Consider the following 21,692-nt stretch of genomic DNA (forward strand, 5'->3'; position numbering starts at 1 on the left):
CATCTTTATTAGAGGCATAAAGCCGTAAAGGCCCCTGTTTACATGAAGTATGGAGCCCTAAATGTCCCTCTTTCCTTAAATGTCCCTCTCAAAAATGCACAGCCCTAAAGGCCCCTGCTTACTAGAGGTACACGGCCCTAAAGGCTCCTTTATACAACAGAAAGAAGCTGTGAATGCCTCTTTCTATAGCAGCCAGCAGTTCTACAGTTCATTTTGTAATCTAGTCCTAAAAGTCACTGTGTAGTACATCTACATAGCCCTAAAAGTTCCCATTTACTAGAAGTACAGTACAGCTGCCCTGAAGGCTATATTGTAAGAGAGCCTCAGTGCCCTAAAGACCACTCTATAGTGGAGCTGCACGACCCTAAACACCCTCTCTAATCTAGTAGCACAATCCTAAAGGCCACTCTTATCAGCAATACAGGCCTCAAGGTCCCAATCCAAAGCAGCAAGCAGTTCTAAAGGCCATTCTCTTCTACAAGAGCACACACCTAAAGAGACCCCTCTCTAACGGAGTGCTCTTCTACTTCAGCTGCAGTGTCCCAAAGGGCACACTATAGTAGGGCTTAAGGCCCCTCCCTTAGCAGCACGACTCTAAAGAGCCCTCTAGGCAATGCTTTGATATGTCAATGTGTCTGCCATATTGGAAGGGACTGATGTGACTATAGGCCAATGGGGAGATGCAGGTCTACTGTAATAATATCCCAGATGTAAGAAATGTTTGTACATTGCAGCTAGTGTAAATATAAATATACATAGACTGCTGCTACTTTGTGGGGTGGAAAAGTATAGCTGGACAGAAATGACCCTAAACCAAGGATAGACATAAATATAAGCAGGTTCTAGTTCTGAATGAAATAAAATTCACAACGTGTAAATGCAAATATCTTGGCCAAAAGCCAGAGACTAGGCCCGATCAAAGGGGCTAATCCTGCTAGGCAACATTCACAGTAGTCTTCTGGTGTGATGTGTCAAATAAACAAAGAGTTCAAGCGGGCAAAGCGCAGAGCGTGCATACGTTATGTCTTTAAAAAAAAAAAAAAATGACTGGTTCATTCTGCCTTGTTCTTTCTGGATAACATAAGCAAACATTTAGGCTAATAATTTGAGAGCATTTGTATACAAAGCACAAAACTGCAAGACAAGCGCATGTTTGCCAGAGCAGGTGCGTCAGGTTTGGGCAAATTTACTCTACGACAACTGTGATTTTGATGGGAAAATAAACATGCGCTAGCGATAGGGACTTTATCAAGATTTGCAAACAATGTTCTACCGCATGCATGAGCATGAGCAACAACTGACACAGCACGTCTCACCAGAAGCTAACCAAAACCGAAACTGAAAGTAGAAAACAAGAGGAAACGATGGGTGAGAATGTAATTCACTTTGCAACCTACATTACACAAACACTAGTGTTAAAAACAAGTCCTAGAAGTTGTAGTATGCCTATCTTTATGCAACTCTCCAGGAATGATGAACTCAAAAGCATGTGGTCTCGTGTCACACCGTAACATGCATGCAAATTTATGGACTGTCCTGAACCAGCATTACAATTTTTAATGCAAGCAGCATGTATCACAGCGAAGGGATTTCATTGAGTCTATGGCACGCTTTGGGACTCTCTAACCGAGTGCTTTGCTGCTCCATTGACTGAACAGTCGAGCGGCCCTTTTGTTAACGTACCAGGTAAGCAAACACAAAAGTCCCCATTCATAAAAAAGCCAACAAGCGCTCTCCAAAGAGCCGGCTTCAGAGGGAGCCTGTAAACTGTCACAGCAGTGAGTTTATGATTAGATACACGAAGTCTACTACGCCGCTGAGAGAAGCCGTTTATCACGCTGGGGATATACCGAATAATACAATCCAAACGGAATTTTACAGTCAGATTATAATGGCACTCTTGTTAGAGTATCTTCGCCTACCCTCGCTGCATGCGTAATTATATGCCGTGTAATTTCTATACAGCTTCGCGCTATTACATTGCATTACGGCGCAATGTTGTGTGTTGCTGCTAATTACACTTGTACAAGGGAGTGGTTACTAAGTGATACACATACAATGGTATCAGACAATTATAGACAAAAGAAAAGAAATGAAAAGATATAAAAGCAGGAATAACAGGTCCTTGAGCTCGGTGCGGAACTAAAACACAGGACGAGTGTGTATTTATCTGTCAGTTCCTCCCTCTGATTACAGCTCCCAAGGAGTTACCTTCAAACAATTGAAAACAAGCGACATAACCGGAGAGAACGACATCACCGGTCGTAAATTCAGGCAGTACTACTCAAAAGATCAAATACTAGTGAAAGTTAAAAGGCTGATCGAGCACTGTTTTTATTACATTTTTTACATTTTTTTTTTATTTTTGGGGTTAGGGTTCATGTCCACACCTGTCTCTGGGGTTTAAAAGAGCACAGAGAGAAAACCGGTGAATTATACTTTCTTTCACAAAAAAGCACATCTAAATATTTGAATAAAAGTTCTACTCCTTGTGTTTAATTATTGCAGTCAACGTATTTTAATCAATTTGTATTTCTATCCAATCAATTTTCTACATTTCTTCATAAAATCATTTTCAACTGCAAATACTACAACAAGAGGCAGCTTTTTGTTTTGAAATGTAATACTCCAGTGTTTTCAGTCTAATCTTTCTTTACAATATCTGTATGGAATTAAATTTGTGCCAAAAGGATTGGACGTAACTTTTCAAGAAACAAACAAAAATAAACAATGAGAAAGAAGAAACTGAAACGAGTTGCTACCGAGTTCACTCTGGAAACTGAAAACAGAGAACTCAGTAGCAACATGGTCTTCAAATAAACAGCATTCTTCGTTAACAGTTTTCTAACACGCCTTCTATTTCTAATACGTTTTTAAATTTGTTGTTTACGCTCCGCAAATTTACTTTACAAACCTCGCGTAAACGAAAAGTTTGAAAGTATCAACGAAAACTCTGGCAACGCAATCATAAACCATGATTAGCGAAAACGTTGTATATTTTTGTTCCTTTCTTGAAACGTTATGTCCAATACTTTTGGCACAAATTTAATTCCCTATATCTGTAGCTTCTGTGAAATTAACATCCACAAGTATTTCAACACGTAATTTTTTCATAAACGGACAAAACAATAGAAAACTTTCACGGAAACTCCCGCACAATGGAATCCTAAAGGCAGCTGCTGCTGAACTTCATCAATAAATGTTTATGTGAAAGGGTTTATTTTGCTACCACATATTCATGAAATCTTAAAGGTATTTTATAAATGAAGCTCTAAATATGTGTGACATGTCCTTTGAAACGTTGGACTGTTTTTTTTTGTTTTGTTTTTTTAGAGGGAAGGATCTACGGTTGAACGAGTCTGATGGTGCACAGATAACACAAACCTTTCGGAAAGTTACGAATGTTGAACTGCTTTAGTCTACTCTGAGGAAATAGTAAATATAGTGCTTTTTAACCTTAGCGGTTCTACAAAGCGCCTTACGCTGTTTCTCATTCACCCATTCACACAGACACACTCGCACACCAAGGTGCTAGCTTGCCGTCGGGAGCATGTGGAGACATGTGGGCCGGGAATCGAATCGCCAACCCTATGATTATTCGAGGACACGCTCTACCACCTGAGTCATAGTCGCCCCATAAAAATGCAATCTTAGGATCAGAAAGAAATACAAGTCAAACATTGTCATGTTCTGTTTAATGACAATGTTTAGTAAGAAGAAGAATAATCACACATACACTATATGGGTATGGTGGAAAGAGATTAGGTTCAAATGCTGCTTAAAATGAGATTTTCTGCAATAAATAAGACTCAATTTGAGTGTTAAAACTCCTATCCTTACCTAAGAACAGTATGTGCATGAGTTTAAACAAGTTATCTTGAGTTGGGTCTTTCTGTTCTGTAACAAAACACATTGAAAGCAGAAGAGGAACTGGCTAACCTAGTCTCATCCTTGATACAACAAAGGAAAAAGCTAACTGTCTTCTCTTGAGAAGGAGGAAGACTGACTTCCTGCTGTTTCAGTGGCCTAACTTTGTTGTAAAAGGACTTAGAAAACAATTTCAGCCATTGGAATCAGTTGAACCTGATTGACGCTAACTGGTCAGTCCATGGATTTGTTTTTTCCTTACGCTGTACACAAGTTAGGCTAACACCACAGCGTATGTGTAAAAAGTATGAACAATTCAAAACATGACAGCGCTTTCAAAATATGTGATAGTGCTACAATGCAGAATTGAGACCTAAAATAGATTTTTTTTTTTTTTTTTTAACATGACATAGGTGGAATTTTAGATTTGTTTCTGTGGTTTTGTAGATCGTGGGAATCCAATACCTCTAAGTCTGTAAACTTGATATTATTTCTCTGAATCTGTATGGGATTAATAGAAATGATGTCCAAGGAACTAGCAATAAGTACCCCAACATCATCGAAATAATTTTTAAAAGTTTAGCTTGTTTAGCTTCATCACGTACATTACCTCAGCTCACTCGAATAGTGCCATAGCTACATTTCCTCAGTTTGCTTGGTTAGCATCATAGGTACATTATCTCAGATGGCTTAGTTAGCACAAGAGCTACATTCCCTTAGCTCGCTCAGTTACCACCATAGTAACATTACCTCAGCTGGCTCAGTTAGCACAAGAGTTACATTAACTCAACTGTCTCAGTTAGCACAATACCTACATTACCTCAGCTTGCTTGATGAGTACCATAACTACATTAACTCAGCGTGTTTGGTTAGCATAATAGCTACATTACCTCAGCGTGTTTGGTTAGTACCATAACTACATTACTTCAGCGTGCTTGGTTAGCACCATAGCTACATTACCTCAGCTTGCTTTGTTAGCAGCATAGCTACATTATTTCTGCTTCTAAACGCTATAGCCTATTACCTCAGCTGGCTCAGTTAGCGCCATAGCCTACATCAGCGTGTTTGGTTACTACCACAGCATTTGTGAGCTTAGCTCTTTCAGCACTCTTTTTTTTTTCTTCAAAAAAATCCAAATTAAACAACAATAATGAGCAATTAATGGAGTATTTACATTTATGTTTTCAGAAATTATTCTGTGAGGGTATTTAATCATTTTTTAATTAGAAAACTGGTAAAGCTCTTTTAATTGACTTGTTATGAGAATCGCTTTTAGCCTTCAGTATTTTACCAGAACAGTATTTCCTCTGAATATAATTGTTTCTTAAGATGTAAGCAACCTGGATTTTAAAATGTGACGTTTTTTTTTTTTTTAGAAAATTGCACTTGAAAGTTAAATTAAGTCCCCCCCCCACCCCAATTTTGGTATATTGTAATGCTAATGTTGTATCTATTGCAGATTTCCTTAACCCTGTATACTGTCACGCCCATATATTTGGGGCACAAAGAAAGGCTGTGAGTCAGGTGTGCAGCTCAGCACCACTAAGTCTCACCTCTACAGGGTATTCTGTGATGGGAATATGGGGCTGCAAGGCGTAGCAGGGATGTGGCCCTACAAGGTAAGAGTAAGCGACCTAATTAGAGTAGTTTGGTGTCCCTCGGGCAGAGCGATGGATGGATCTGCCAGTCAAGAGGTTCACCTTTCACAGAGAGAGGGGCTGGCTGTGGAAACGAGCCAAAGTGTGACAAACAAAGCTGCTAACATTTGCACAAAGATGCAAGTCAAGGTCCATAAAGCAGCTTCCTCTAAGGACTGGCTACCCTAAAACACTATCCTGTTTAGCCTGAATTATTAACCAGGCAAATAAATAAAGCAGGGCCTCCTTTACCAGATTCTCTCCTGTGTAACTTAATTAACTCTGACAGGCATGGAAAGGAAGAAGAGAGAAAGAAAGAACAAGAGAGGAAGGGTGGAGGGGAAAGAGATGGAAGTAAAAACAGTTGCTAGGCAACATATAACATCTGTAAGACTTCAGCAACTTATTCAATTTTCAAGATTCAGTCTCCAGGGTTACAGCAGACAGATAACATTGCAGGCTGTTTAGGGATCCTTTTTTTCCGATTGACTGCAAATTACAGAGACGTAATTCCTGATCTTCAGTGTTCTTCTCACATGCCTCCAGAGTATTGTTTCTGACACCTGGTGCTCATTTGTGGACTCGGTTTGGAAAAACACAAGAGCCTCATGACTACCCGACTATATGAGTGTAAATTCATACTGGTTAACAGTAATCCAACTAAAGCCCTGGTCAGAACAAGTGCTGAAGGTTTAGGGGATTTGCTGAGGTTTGATTCGAAAGGTGAGGAGGGAAAACAAGCTGGTGCGGAAGATTACTGGCTTGTTAGGCCTCGGTAGTGTAATATTCCACAACTGAACTCACGCATGTAATCAAGTAAGTGCATAAAAGTAGCTACCTAAAGGGTAATTAGACGCTAATATAAACAGCATCCTTACTCGGCCATATTACTCATATAAATCCTTTAACAAGACCTGCATAACAGGCTTCATGATACAGATATCAGCATCAGTATGTACTTTACTGAGTAACAAATAAAACATAATGGCTTGTGCTGTTCTAGAAAAATAATCAACGACAGCCTGAGACAAAGTGAAGAGACATTACCAGCCTGAAATTGATTATTTTCATATAACAGCATGTCATTTGTCTACTAGCACAATAATTTCATTGCTATTAGATTTTTTTCGAATTTGCAAATGCAATTTTTAAATTATTAACGAAGGACCACGTTGCACTTTGAAACCATCTATAGTTACATTTGTTGTTGTGGAACGTCTGGAAGACAAGTTAAGTTTCTTGTTATAGCAACTATAAAGAGTTGCTCCCTCACCTGCCTCTATTTTTCTTTTTTCTTAAGGTTAATACGACAGAAAAAAAAAACCCTGCAGCTTGTCCTAATAAACCTGAGGAGTCATCTGTCTTGAAGATATCCCCACGATGGAAAACCATTTGACTGTTACAAAGCACTGACACTAGAGACTCCTTCCATAAATATTAAATAAACATCTTCCAGAGAGCTTCACCATAATCTGTTTATTCATTTAGCCTGTTTAGATTATGTCGAGCATCTACCATACAAGTCCCTGTGGATATAGAAATAAGAGCAGATGATGCTCTTGTGATGACCGTTATATTTTCATGCTGAATGTACACACAAAACACTAACAGGTGTAAGAGGAGGGCAAGTTTATCCGAGGTGGGTGAAACACAACTCAAAACGTGGGAATTTCAAACCATTCAATGAGCAAGTCTAGACCTGTCACAGGCTCTTCCCAAACCTGCAGTCTGTCATTTGCCTACAGAGTGGGTGTGTCCTTTGGTTCAGCTGCTAAAACTGTGACTGAAAGCACCTCCAACAGCAAAGCTGACGCAAAGCAAACGTTAATCACTCTGTTATTATACCGATATTCACTGTGGTGCATTGCTGATCAAGTTCGTTTATCACAGCATCTAGGAGTCAAGGCCCTTGGTGTGCTCTATGAACTGTGTAATTAGGCATGGCATACTTTATTCATAGACATCAACATAGATATGTTACTGTTCTTCATGGGGTTTTCCATGAGCCACAGGTGTCAAATTATGAGATCCTAGTAGATCTTTCTTACTAATTCAGAATAGTTTTAGCAGTAATACTAAACCACTAAACAAAATCACACATGGTGGAAATGCCTTATTACATGTAATACTACCTAATCTGGATTGTAGTTTCATTCATCATCATTAACCACTTTATATTACTTTATATACATTTTGTATACAGGTGGATCTGTAGACTGTCCCAAGAATACTGGCCACAAGGTGGGAATACGTTGTAGATGGGTACGCCAGTCCATCGCACACAGACATTTACAACTTGGGCAATTTCAAGTTACCAAATCTATCTACCAGCATGTATGTGGGAGACTCGAGGAAACCAGAGAACCCAGAGGAAACCCACATGGACACAGGGAAAGCATGCGAAACTCCACGCCGACAGTAACCCGAGCTCAGAATCAAACCACGGGTTACATCATTTGGGATATTCCCATTCGCTTAAAAAGTACACAGTGCCCTCTTATTACTTTAGACACTCGTGAATTGAGACATATTTATAAAGAAAAAAGGGAACTGTGGAATTCTTTTAATACCCTTTATAATGACCTCAAACCATAGCATCCGTACTGTACGACAACAGATTTTCTGCTATCCTGTTGAACACATACTGTATAAGGTGCTCATTTCAGTCCTTCACTAGACACCATGGTATCATCCCCTGTGTCAGATTAGGCTTTGGAGACTGTAGATGAGGCCTTGCTGTGATGCAATTCAGTTAGGGTGACTCCATCGGATGAAGTCAAGAGCAGTCGGAGACTGGCGGGATCCAATGAGACGCTCGGAGTTAGAGTCATCAATACAACTTTGAAGGGCAGCAGACTGTCGGCGATGCCGAGGACAATCGCCATCCGTTATCTGGGCTTCGCGTGTGTGCGCCTTCCTCTCTGCCAATTCTTCTACTACTCCCTCGTGTCTCACCACGCGCAGGAGCACCAGCAGGCTAAGAATAGCACACACAGCTGGCACTGCAGGGCTTACATATTTCACACTCAGATCGACTCCTAAATATCAGCCACACACGGACACGCACGCCCATACCCGAGGACCAACACAACGGATGCTCTTTAAACATACTTCAACCCCTTGACAGGCTTGTGTTCCCCATGATCCCCAAGATCCATCATTTCACAAAGAAGGATTTATTCCTCTTTTTCCCCAAAGCTTCCATTCCTCTTAATCATTGTGCTTTGCCTGGCAGAAGCGACAAGGCTTGTTAATGGATCAATTTCTTTCTAGTGTACTAATCTGTATGAGGCGTAGGTGCTTGCAGGGGGGGGGGATGAGTTGGTGATGAATATTATTCCTAAGGGAATTATTATGAATAATATTGCTTTCAGCCAAGCTCTGAGGTTGTTGTCTATAGAGGATAGCACGGTTATATCCAGATGGATAGTTTTTCTGTACAATTGGACACCCGGTATTTATGTTTAGCACGAATAAGTTAGAAAACCCAAGATAATAATCAAGAGTACCTAATCTTATCTTGCATAGTCTTTATAAAAGGCATTATCCCTTGTGATTTATTCACCTTTAGCCTGAGCTTCCATTTTTTTTCTTTTTAAAAATGATCCTGATCAGAATATACCACTACTTCTTGCTGAAAATTTGACAATCTGAGCAGCTATTAGAAAAGCTCCATGGTGGCATTTGCTGTACCCCTGTAACCCAACACCAGGGAAGCCCTAGCAGTCTGGGGACACAGCCGAGGCCTTCAGCGTTCCTGTCCCACTGTTGGCTAAAACCAAACCTCAACAAATCTCAGTTATCTATGGGAATTCCTTCCAACATTTTTTCAGTTCCATGTCCTTTTCACTCTTTTTTTTCTTTTTTGTCTTGCTGGCTGTGTCACAGAATTGTTTCCAGCCTACTCACAGCTCACTGTCTGAATACAGTTTGGTTAATAAGCACCTTTTAGCTGATCACATTATACTGCCACTTGACAACACTTCATTACCAACGATTCAGTCAGAGCAGCTCTGTTAGATCAGACCACAGAAATCATCCTTAAAGCCATAAAAATCCTTTTCAAAAATCTTAAAAGGAAAAATCCACCCCAAATGACTTGCACAGTGATTGGGGGAATTATTAACATGTGCTCTTCGTGGTGTCTAAGATTTATTTTGCAATGAAATTCTGAGTTTATGTGTGTTTCACCAACATGTCGGTCTATTTTCAACGTTTGCTACATTACTGATAGAGGCGCCATTTGGAATTCATCTCTACCTAAAGAGAGTGATGCAGGAGCGCGTTAGTCCTTTAGTCTGTCCCGCTCTCTCACCTCGTCTTCTGCACATTCGTCCCAACACCATCAGGCTAGTCATCTCGTAGATCGCTAACTAGCCAAGCCGAGTCTCTGCCGTATATCGGCGACACCACAGCATATGGTTTGCACCAACATCTAAACTATTTCTACGCTGAATTTCTCATAAATATAGCATTAACTGTCATTGGAAAATGCTGAGCGAGAAAAGAAGCTCTTGCGTTTTTGTTTTTCTGAACTAACGGCGAAACATAACGTTATGTCTGAGATTGATGGATTTTTTTTTTTCCCCGAACGAACACCACTGTACAATTTTGCGATGGATGAAATGCACGCAAAATCAAGCAAACTCAAGCAAACTCAAAAAACATAACCGGAGGAGCTTGTAATTTTTCAAAATTAGAGCAGATTTTCCGCAGATTTGGGCCGAGACGCGTCATGTGACGTCGTCGCAACGTGCGTTCGTCCAAAACCCCCTTTGTTTCACGTGAGCCGAACATGAGTACAGCCAAAAGGTCATCACTGCGAAAGACCGCGCAAAACAATTCCGTTCTAACGCAATTTTAATCGCCAATTCGAGTAATTTTTTCGTAAAAAAAATGCCGCATCAAAATCGATCGTTTTTGGCCGCAACAATCACAAAATAAGTCTGCGAAATCCTGTACAGACTGACTGTAGCTGCACTAGCAATGTGACAAAAAAGTCCGCAATGATGAAACTACAGCATCGACCAACAAATTAGCACACATCACAATAGTTTCATATAAATATATAAACATTATAAACACTATAAATGTTTCCATTAATTCATCTCGAATGTGTCGATGCATAGCATGTCTTCAGAAGCCTGTGAACATGTGTACGTTTTTCAGGCTCGTATTTTTCCCCTTCACTTCATATTTCAGTGGTGACTACAACATGAGTCAGGACAGAGCTACAGAAAGAGAGACAGTTCCTTTCAAACTGGGCCCGAGCCTGAGCTCAGGAAATACATATCACACATAATACTTTCCTAAAGTGAAAACAGATTCCCCAGCTCTCTCTCTCTCTCTCTCTCTCTCTCTCTCGTCCTCGCTCTGATTTTTTTTTCTTCTCTTCCTAACAGCAGAAAAAAATAGCTCAGGAGCCGGACAACATTCTTCCAGCTTAAACCAGTGCTCTTTTTTAAGACTCGGCCATGGTGTTTTCCTATCGATGGTCAGAGTTTTCCATGTACTCTGATTTACATTAGACTGAGGAGTTCTCTTTCCAACTTACAGCCGAGGTTTCTTCGAATGGTTTCGTCTGTGTATTTCTGACCACTGTTTTATTTATTTATTTATTTACGTATTTATTTTCGTCGTTTTGTTTTATTTTTAAACCGTATTCTGTAGTAGGTTATTCGATCCCTTGGGGAGGAATATTAATCTCAGTGTCCTCCTACTTTATATTTCAACAAGTGAATACAGCAACATCCTGGTTGTTATTTCATATCTGCGAGTCGTTTCGTTCACGTGAAACGAACTCTCGCTTCAGCACTTTCTGTAGAAATGCAATCCGGATTATTTTGAAACCTGGATCTCGGCTACTTATAGTAATTAATGCACGTAATACAAACAAGGCAGATTCGACGCCAGCGAATATCACTAATGGAATTTTCTTCTATGCTTTAAAAAAAAAAAAAAAAAAAAAGGTCAGTCACTGGCTAAACCTCTCATGTTTCCTCAGGCACTGAGCATTTTAACTTCACAGGAAGCCTAAGAAAACAAACTGGGCCATCCCATATATCTCGGCCGTGCTTTTCAAAAGGGGCATGACCTCGAGAGCTTGTGATCTCATGAGTGAGTCAGATCAGGGGGTGTCAGATCTTTCATCACTCCAGATCATTCAAACATCTCTCCTGACGCTGAGTCAAAAGTGTTCGGCGAACTGCTTGCTGGATTTCAATCAAATCCCTTTAATCCACGACAGCTCTCGTAATAACAACATGACACATTGAGCGCATCAGTGCATCAACATACAGAGCATATTTACATGCATGGAGGAGGAAGTGGAGGAGGAGGAGGATAATAATGACGATGCAATTTACACACCCTGATTGCATGAATAAAAAAAAATAAAAAATCACAGCTTAGATTCACAAATTAGATTTTGTAAAGATTTGACATGAGGCATGCTTCCCTTCAGGAGGATCTGCAGCAGTCTTGACCTCTACCATGTGAGGGAATTTGGCTTGTAATAGCCAAGACACTTTTTTTTGCCATTTTGAACTTGGATACTGTAGAGGGTTTGTTTTGTTTTGTTTTGTACTAGGCTGACAACTCATAGCACAGTATTTAAAAAATAAAAAAATACAAATAAATAGGGGGGGGGGGGATTCAATAGAAATGACTCCCAGTAGAGGTTTAGTTACCTACATATTAGATTTAGACTGGTGCCCAAGTTTACACTAGGAAGCACAGCCTATTAAACACTATAACAGACATTTGAATCTAAAATCATTCTTTTAAGCACAATTACATCTCAAAAAGGCTTTAAAGTCGCGTGCTCGTTGTTAATGATTGTCTAATAACAGCGAGCTACCAGAAAACTGCTTCACCTTTGCACACTAGAATAAGGGCTGCATCCCTATCCTAAGCATGCGCCCTTCCACCGCGCACTAACCATAGCCATTTGAAATGTGTGTGTGTGTGTGTGTGTGTGTGTGTGTGTGTGTGTGTGTGTGTGTGTGTGTGTGTATGGGGGGAGGGTGTTTGTTGTTGTTTTTTTGTTTGTTTGTTTTGTTAAAATGTTAATTTCATATCCAACAATAATGATAACAATAACAATAGACAATACCAGAGAGAAAAGGTTGGAATGGCAGTCTTCGAGGCTTGCCCCGTTCGCCACCCAATTCGCCGCTGTAGTCATAGTGGTCCGCCGATGGCTTCCTCAGTGTAGGGCATGTCGAAATCCTCGATCGATCTGTATTAGGATCGAGCCCACGCTGCCAAAACGGTTCCGTATTCAAAAAAAAAAAAAAGAAAGAAAGAAAGAAAAAGAAAGAAAGCAAAAATAAATATGTAGGCCTATATGTTTATAAACAAAGACGATCCCTGTTTCTAAGCCTGCGCGAGGGTGAGTGAGTGTTTTGGGAGAAAAACGCGTGATGAAGAAGGTGTGTGTAACGGAGAATCCTGTGCTCATGCAAATCGATTCTTTGTTTCGCCGATCCGGATATGTGCGTAAATAAGGCTGCCACACCGGGGCCGCTTTACTTCACACTCTCAAACCGAATCATTGTCGCGCGCGATGTGGCGTGTAGCCGTGGGTTTTTAACCCGAACCAGGAGACACGACGAGCCGTGTCCATGCCAGATTTTTTTCCCCCTTCCTTCCTCCCTCTTCTCTTCCTTTCTTCTTCTTCTTCTTCTTGGTCTTCTTCTTCTTCTTCTTCCCGCTTGATTGTTTTAATCATAAAAATGCGAGTAATCTCACGGTGCTGTAATCCAGTACGGCGGTTTGGGCGTCTTGTCCGAGCACAAAATCCATCCGATTGTCTAAATATTGACCATCGGTAAGTCGCAGAAGTTTCCCATAATCCCAGTGACACGTTTTATTGAGCTGTCTCGGTTAGGAACAATAAACAGAGCGCGAGAGTGTGTGTGTGTGTGTGTGTGTGTGTGAGTGTGTGTGTGTGAGAGAGAGAGAGAGAGCGCGAGAGAGAGTGAGCGAGCGCGCGCGAGAGAGAGAGAGAGCGCGAGAGAGAGAGCTACCGAGATCCACGGCATTCCGCGCGAGACACGGACACGAAAAAAAAAAACTGTGCAGCAGTTGTGTGGGGTTTTTTTTTTCTTTTCCAAGATTTTTTTTTTTTTTTTTTGCGCGTGCTATTTATAGCCTAGAATTGCATCGCCTTCTTCTCCAGCACGGACACCGTTCCGGTCCCGACAAACACACACTCACACACAAACACACACTCACACACACTGAAGAGAAAGAGAGAGAGAGAGAGAAGGCAGGAATGTCCAAATCCACCGATTCACTTTGTAGCAACACACACCGCAGGGCTAAAAATAAAGCCTGACCCTCTCCGATCAGTCACGATGTTCAGCTTGAGGATGCACGAGCAAGCAACAAGACAACAACAACAACAACAAGAGCAACACAATTCTTCCCCAAACGAAAAAAAAAGTTGTCAGCGCCACCAGGAACAGAGCAGAACAACAGAAAAAAAAATCTTCCTTCCTTTTTCTGTGTTAGATCATTACGAAACGTCCTCTCTCTCTCTCTCTCTCTCTCTCTCTCTGATTTCTGCTCTTGTCTCTCAAGTTGCTTTGTTTCATTTTAGAACACATTTCCCTCCATTGCTTGTTGTATTATTACACAGCACTAATGAGTCTGTTTATCCTCTCAACCAAACCTGAAATGTAACCTAATCATCATAAGAGATCTGTGGAGAAACATGTCGAGGCTGGCGCAAAAAAAAAAGAAAAGAAAAGAAAAGAAGCAACAAAAGGGGGGGGAGAAGATCCTTTAATTGCGCGTGCATGAGTAACACAGTAACAGTGGCAAGTGAGCGTGTTTGTAATGAAAGGTATGCAAATACTCTAAATGGTTCTTTGCGTGATGTTAGTGCGTGTGTGCACGCGCGCAGGCGTGTGTGTGTGAGAGAGAGAGAGTGAGTGTGTGTGTGTGTGTGTGTGTGTGTACAGTAGCTGGCATATTCTCGCACTATTCACGCATAGCTATGTAATGGCGGCCGCCAGCCTGCCAAAGAGACTCGCTTTCCCATTTAACCAAGTGGAGCGCTCACGTGATCAAAGCGCACGCACACTACCGTATTAAACAGTGTATTAAAATAATACAGAAAAAAAACGACAACAACAGCCCGTTTTGACCTTGCGTATTGTTTATTACAGTAGGACGCAGTGCTCGAGATGAAAGCCAGGCTAGGGGCGCCAGGTTTACTGCTCTGATTTAGTTAAAGGGATTATATCAGCGTACTTAAATATTTGATTATAGGATTTGCTGGAGGAGAAATGTCGCAATTTCTTTACCATTAAGCGTTTGCCTGGACTGTAGCCTGCTGTAGTAATGCATAAGCATGAATAGACTTAATAACTGGCTAAAAATGTATAAGAGTATTATTGGTGCATTTTGAGAGAATGGGTAAATAAAAAAATATGCATAATCACTCTAACATATGGGAAATTACGAACATTTTCTTTAAAAAAATAAATAAATAATAAAAATCTCATAAAAACTTTTCTTATAGGCTACATACTAAGGGGCAATACCATACAGCATACCAGTCCACCTTGCATGGATTTGAACAGTGGGAAGGAAACATGGAATACTCTGTGGAACAGCATGTGACACTCCACACAGACAGAGCTCATGATCAAACTGGGGAACCTGAAGCTGTGGGGTGGCGATACTTACCCGCTATGCCACTGTGCTGCCCTGCAAATGTGCTAAAATAAAATGTACACACAATGATTTTAAAAATGACTTAAACTGTTGGAGAAATTATTTCGATTTTACATTTTATCTAACAAAAAAAAATTCTCACATGATCTAGAAGCACCCCTAAAAACATCTCTTAAACATTTAGCTTATTATTCATCTATTATTCAGGAATCAATATTAAATATTCAGTATGTATATGTTCAGTACACACACACACACACACATATACATATCCATCCATTCATCCATCTTCTATACCGCTTATCCTTCTTTCAGGGTCACGGGGAACCTGGAGCCTATCCCAGGGAGCATCGGGCACGAGGTGGGGTACACCCTGGACAGGGTGCCAATCCATCGCATGGGCACACTCACATACACATTCACACACCCGTTCATACACTACGGACATTTTGGACATGCCAATCAGCCTACCATGCATGTCTTTGGACTGGGGGAAGAAACCGGAATACCCAGAGGAAACCGCCGCAGTACGAGGAGAACATGCAAACTCCGTACACACAGGGCCATGGTGGGAATCGAACCCCTGGAGGTGTGAGGCAAATGTGCTAACCACTAAGCCACCGTGCACCTCACACACACACACATACACACATTTTATATATATATATATATATATATATATATATATATATATATATATATATATATATATATATATATATATATATATATATATATATATATATACACTGTATATATATATATATATATATATATATATATATATATATATATATATATATATATATATATATATATACACACACACACACACACACTTTACCTAAAGTGCAAACGTGGATGTGTGAGTTTTAATAGCAGATGGGAAAAAAATGTCCTGTAGACGTGAAGTCCTTGCCCTTAAGGACCTATACTGCCTGCCTCAGGGCAGGAGATCAAACAGGTAGTGGCCTGGGTGTGATATATCAGAGATGATGTTTTTGGCCCTACTGAGATAGCGGAAGCAGGCAATATTTTCCAGGGAGGGTAGTGAGCAGCCAGTGATTTTTTGGGCTGTGTTAATTATTCTTTGGAGAATCTCTTGACATCTCTTGTCTGCTGCTGTGCAGCCGGAGTACCACACTGAAATGTAGTACGACAGCGCGCTCTCGATGGTAGAGCAGTAAAAGGCCACCAGTAGCTGAGGTTGTTTTTCCTGAGCACTCAGGATGTGTAGTCGCTGATGTGCCTTTTTGACGACCTCTGAGGTGTTGGCAGACCAAGAGAGGTCATCGGATATATGGGCTTCCAAAAATTTCAAAGTGTGCACCCATTCCACACGGCAGGGTCTGCACTACGTCTCCTGAAGTCCAGAATGAGCTCTTTGTTTTATTGCTATTCAGTGTCACGTTGTTACATGAACACCACACTTCCAGTTTCTGGATCTCATCCCTGTAGGCTAATTCATCCCCTCCTGAAAGAAGTCTGATAACTGTCATATGCAAACTTAATGATGGTGTTGGATGGATGAGAAGAAGTACAGTCATATATGTACAAGGAGTAGAGTAGAGGGCTCAGCTCTACTTGTGGAGAGGCGGTGCTGAGCATGATGGTAGAATTTCCACCATCGGGGCAATAATTAAGACGTTCCAGTCAACTGGAAATGTTATGAATCAACCTGGAATTGGACGTGTGTCTATATTGTCTCAACGCACTGTGAAGAGGACGGTTCGAGTGGTTAAAAAATCTCCAAGGATCACAGCTGGAGAATTGCAGAAGTTAGTTGCGTCTTGGGGTCAGAAAGTCTCCAAAACTACAATCTGAAGTCACCTACATCACCACAAGTTGTTTGGAAGGATTTCAAGAAAAAAACCTCTACTCTCATCCAAAAAACAAACGCAAGCGTCTTCAGTTTGCCAGACACTACTGGAACTTCAAATGGGATCGGGGTCTATGGTCAGATGAAACCAAAATAGAGCTTTTTGGGAATAAACACCAGAGGTGGTTTTGGTGCACAGAGAGGTAGCCATATGGAAAAGTACCTCATGCCCACGGTTAAATATGGTGGTGGATCTTTAATCTTTTGTGGCTGTTTTTCTGCCAGAGGACCTGGACATTTTGTTAGGATACATGGCATCATGGACTCCATCAAATATCAACAGATATTAAATGAAAACCTGACTGCCTCTGCCAAAAAGCTTAAAATGGGCCGTGGTTGGATCTTCCAACAGGACAATGATCCAAAACATACATCAAAATCAACACAAAAATGGTTTACTGACCATAAAATCACGGTCCTGCCATGGCCATCCCAGTCCCCTGACTTGAACCCCATAGAAAACCTGAAGAGGAGAGTCCACCAGCGTGGACCTTGAAATCTGAAGGATCTGGAGACATTCTGTATGGAGGAATGATCTCAGATCCCTCGCCATGTATCCTCCAACCTCATCAGGCATTACAGGAGAAGACTCAGAGCTGTTATCTTGGCAAAGAGAGGTAGCACAAAGTATTGACTAAAAGCGTGCCAATAATTGTTGCACACTTATATTTAATAAAAATATTTTTTATAAACATGTGTTTTGTTTGTAATTGTTTGATATCCATGAGAGCAGAATTTGTTTGTGAATTTTTTGTTTGAAAAAAAGATCAAAAGCTTAAACAATAAATACAACCTTTCACAGCCTTCTATGCTCATATTTACCAATATTAATGGAGGGCACTGTATATATACATACAAAAAAATAACCTTTCAAGAGCATTACAATTTTAACTAATTGCTCTCGGTGCTCAATAATTCTACTGCTGCCTTTGACCCTCTCCTGTTTCACTGGGTATAAATATATGATGATTGCAAACAGCATCCATCATCTAAGGAAAACCCCAAGAGCTTTGAGCACAAAAGAGACAGACGCTTGTTAACGTGCACATCCAAGCTAGCTAATGCATATAAAACATACACAGATCAGCCATAACATTAAAACCACCTGCCTAATATTGCGTAGGTCCCCCTTGTGCCGTTAAAATGCTCTGACTCATTGAGGCATGGACTTCACAAGACCTCTGAAGGTGTGCTCTGGTATGTGGCCATTCTTAGACCACTTTTGGTAGGTACTAACCACTGCATACCGGGAACACCTCACAAGTCCTGCCGTTTTGGAGATGCTCTGACCCAATCATCTAGCCATCACAATTTGGCCCAAGTCAAAGACGCTCAGGTCTTTACTCTTGCCCGTTTTTCCTGCTTCAAACACATCAGCATTGAGAACTGACTGCTCACTCGCTGCCTAAAAGATCCCACCCCCTGATAGGGCCGTAATCAATGATATTCACCTCACCTGTCAGTAGTTTAAATATTATGGCTGATCAGTGTATATATGGAGTTAAAAATGCTATTACAATCAAGGACAATCAACTTTAAAAAAGTTTCACTCTTCAAGAAAAAGTTTTAAAAGTCTGAAACAGTTGAAAATTTGCCAGGAATTAGATGCATGAACATACCGAACCCACGCTCAGTAAGGAGGACGATGAGGGAGGCAGAGAAGAACCGAAATATCACAGTTACCGATTTGCACAGTTAAGCTGATCCTTGGGATTGTCACTATACTATATACCTCCTCCATAACAACAAGCTGTTTGGTGGTAACATCAAGAGTCACTGGATCTCCAGTTGGAACTATATATTGTGGTCTGATGAGTCCATAATTGAACGTTTTTGGCTGTGAACTTTATCAGCATTTGTTTTTAATAGAGTGCAAACTGGAGCATAAAAAAAACACATGGAATGTAAAGAAGCTTGAAATCGTGTGCAAGGAAGAGCGCCCTAAGATCCTTTACATGCATTTTCCAGGAAGAGGTTCAGTGCTGTTGATGCATCAAGAAATTTTAACTGAAGGAGTGCCGATAATTTTGAAACCAGTGTTTTGCCAAAAGAAAAATCATTTTTTTGTGTGTGTTTGATCAAATAAACTGGTGCAGTGACACAATATGTTTAAGCTCACAAAACCACTAATCGCATGTCTTACTTATATACAGTATATATTCATTTTAATGAAGGGTAATAATGTCCAATGCAATAAATATCCATTCACAAACATTAAAGGTTATTAGATAACATAATACTGTAAAACTGTTTAATCATATTTAATTGCATTGTGTTTGAAATGCAAAATACAGCAGAAACAACATCAAATGTGTCACACTGGTTAGTATACTGTATATACTAGTGATTACTATATGCTAAGGATTATGTTGTATTGAAAAACAAAATGACTAATGCAAGTGAATGACAGTTTAAAAGAATAATAAAATGTGCCAGAGTCACTCTAATATATGGCCTTCAAAAGTAATAGAGAGCAATGAGCAGAGCCCATAATTCATAACTGATAGTGTTAGTAATTACAGTCGTCTTGAGCAGAATTTTAAAGTAGGCTGCCAACCATGTGTAATAATAATGAAAAAATATAACAGTTTTCAATTACTTCTCTTTATCTTTAAAATAAAATGGCAATCATAATCCAATAAGTGAATATTTAGATGTCATAACTCAAGAGATAATAGGGAGCTTTATTATTGCATCCAATGCTGTAAAGTATAATGAGGGCGAAATCCAGTAGAGCCAGATCCGAAAGGAAAACACCAAACATCAGCTGAGGAATCGATGCAGTGAGCGGTATTCAATTTGCCAAATTATGGTTATTTTGGCGAGCGTTGTAAACCCTGACTGTATCTGATAACCTCTCGGAGTGAAGTGGCTTTTGGCTTTGAGCCGTTTCTTATAGCTGGGAGGAAAAGAAGGGAGAGAGGGAGATGGAAGAGATATGTATCAGACTTGGCAAGAGCTGAGCCCAGCATTTATTGATCAGGTCTCTGTAGCAACACGGCAGAATTCATCTGTAGTTTCTTCACCTTGTTCAATATGTCCTCAAGGCCTGGAAAGGTCTCACTTAAACAGCATTGCAGCTCTGTTTGCTAGGCGTCTTACTGTGTAAATCCTCAGATGTAGCCTGATCACCTTTGATAAATTCGAGGAAACGTCTACAGCGGTGTCAAATCAATCATAAAGCCGGCGTTAGCAATCGTTTCCTCATGGATTGATGGATTGGGGCATAATTATACTTGGTTTCTAATACTAATATTGATACTAGTATTGATAATGAAAATTACTTAAGGGAAATTGTTCTCACTGAATTGCAAAGATTATGATGGCGAATGCTAGCAAATTATTGCTCTAAATTCTTTGTCAACACTCACTTGCTAGGTAGTTCTTTAATGTTTACTATGTAGCCAGCTAGCTATTTCTCTTTACCACGTTCAAGCTTAGCGCTTGACAATATATTTCATTATCTCCATGGCACAAGATGTACATTTAGACATCACCTTCATACCAAACTAGTTGAAAGTGCCACAATAAAGCCCTATCTTTCAGCTAACCACAAATATAAGCACCCGGAGTTCACTAGAAGCTGCTAGAACCAGCTTCTTTGTCATGATGAAACAAATATAGAACTTAAACTGTGTGGTGTAAAGAGAAGATGGTTACACAGAATAGAACCTCATCACCACTGTTAGGTATGCTACACTTTTTAACACATCTTTACTAATAAATACAACAACATAGACTGTCCTGTTATAGAAAAATAATCAATGATGGGGTGGTGTGGTGTGGTACAGCATGGCACGAAGCCAACACTAAATCGGTTAATAAGACAAAACACAGTTTGCCATGTTTCCAAGAAATTGTAAAGCTCTTAGTCTTGACTTTCCCATGTCAAAAAACCATAAAAGTTATAGATTTAACCTCCGACTGTTACAAAACACTGACACTTGATCCTCCTTGGAAAAATACTAAATAAATGTCTCCTGTGTAAATTATAGAAATTATAATGTACCAAAGCAATTGCATTAAAATAGACCTTGGAGGCAGAACTACCATCAGGGCCGCGGTAATAGAAACTTATTCATCACTTTCTGGCCAATCAGAATCAAGAATTCAACAGCGCCCAACATGATTATAGATTGAATACAGCAACAGTACATTACTAGTGTGATACCAAAGGATTAATTACAGGTAGACTGTAAATATTAAGATACCAGACAGGATAATCACGGTAATTGGTAAATTACTGTCACAAGAATCCAAAGTAAATTACAAGGACGTCGGAATCAAGTGAAAGAATACAAACATACAGAGAGTTAAAAGGGATTAATTAAGGGCTTAGGTGAATCTGCCTGGAAGTCCTGGGACTTGAACTCACAATCTATCAGTAACTACTAAAGATATTAATGTCTATTAGAGAAAGAGGGAAGACCCATCGATGTAATGATTACGTCTGTTCAAGGTTTTATTATGAAAGTAGAAAGACAGTGGCAAGAGACATATAATTGTCAATTACACAACATCAAAATCCACGGCAGCTCTTACGTTATCTTGAAACAATTAGGCCTGCTCTGATAACAACCGTTATCTCTCCAAAGATAGTTTTTCACGACTCCTTTACGATA

General features: G+C 40.1%; 1 protein-coding gene across 4 annotated transcripts in view; it reads right to left on the reverse strand.

Moving 5' to 3' along the window:
• Positions 1–14,195, reverse strand: part of LOC108260070 (mediator complex subunit 13L) — a 103,700-nt gene extending 89,505 nt beyond the window's left edge. For all 4 annotated transcript variants that reach the window (XM_017460019.3, XM_017460021.3, XM_017460022.3 and 1 more), the window contains exon 1: positions 12,619–14,195. In XM_017460019.3, coding sequence (XP_017315508.1) covers positions 12,619–12,690 — 72 coding nt within the window. In that variant the 5' untranslated portion in view covers positions 12,691–14,195. The remainder of the gene's footprint in view (positions 1–12,618) is intronic.
• Positions 14,196–21,692: the final 7,497 nt, after the last annotated feature.

Source organism: Ictalurus punctatus, chromosome 28, assembly GCF_001660625.3.
Source record: "Ictalurus punctatus breed USDA103 chromosome 28, Coco_2.0, whole genome shotgun sequence".
Classification (NCBI taxonomy): Eukaryota; Metazoa; Chordata; class Actinopteri; order Siluriformes; family Ictaluridae; genus Ictalurus; species Ictalurus punctatus.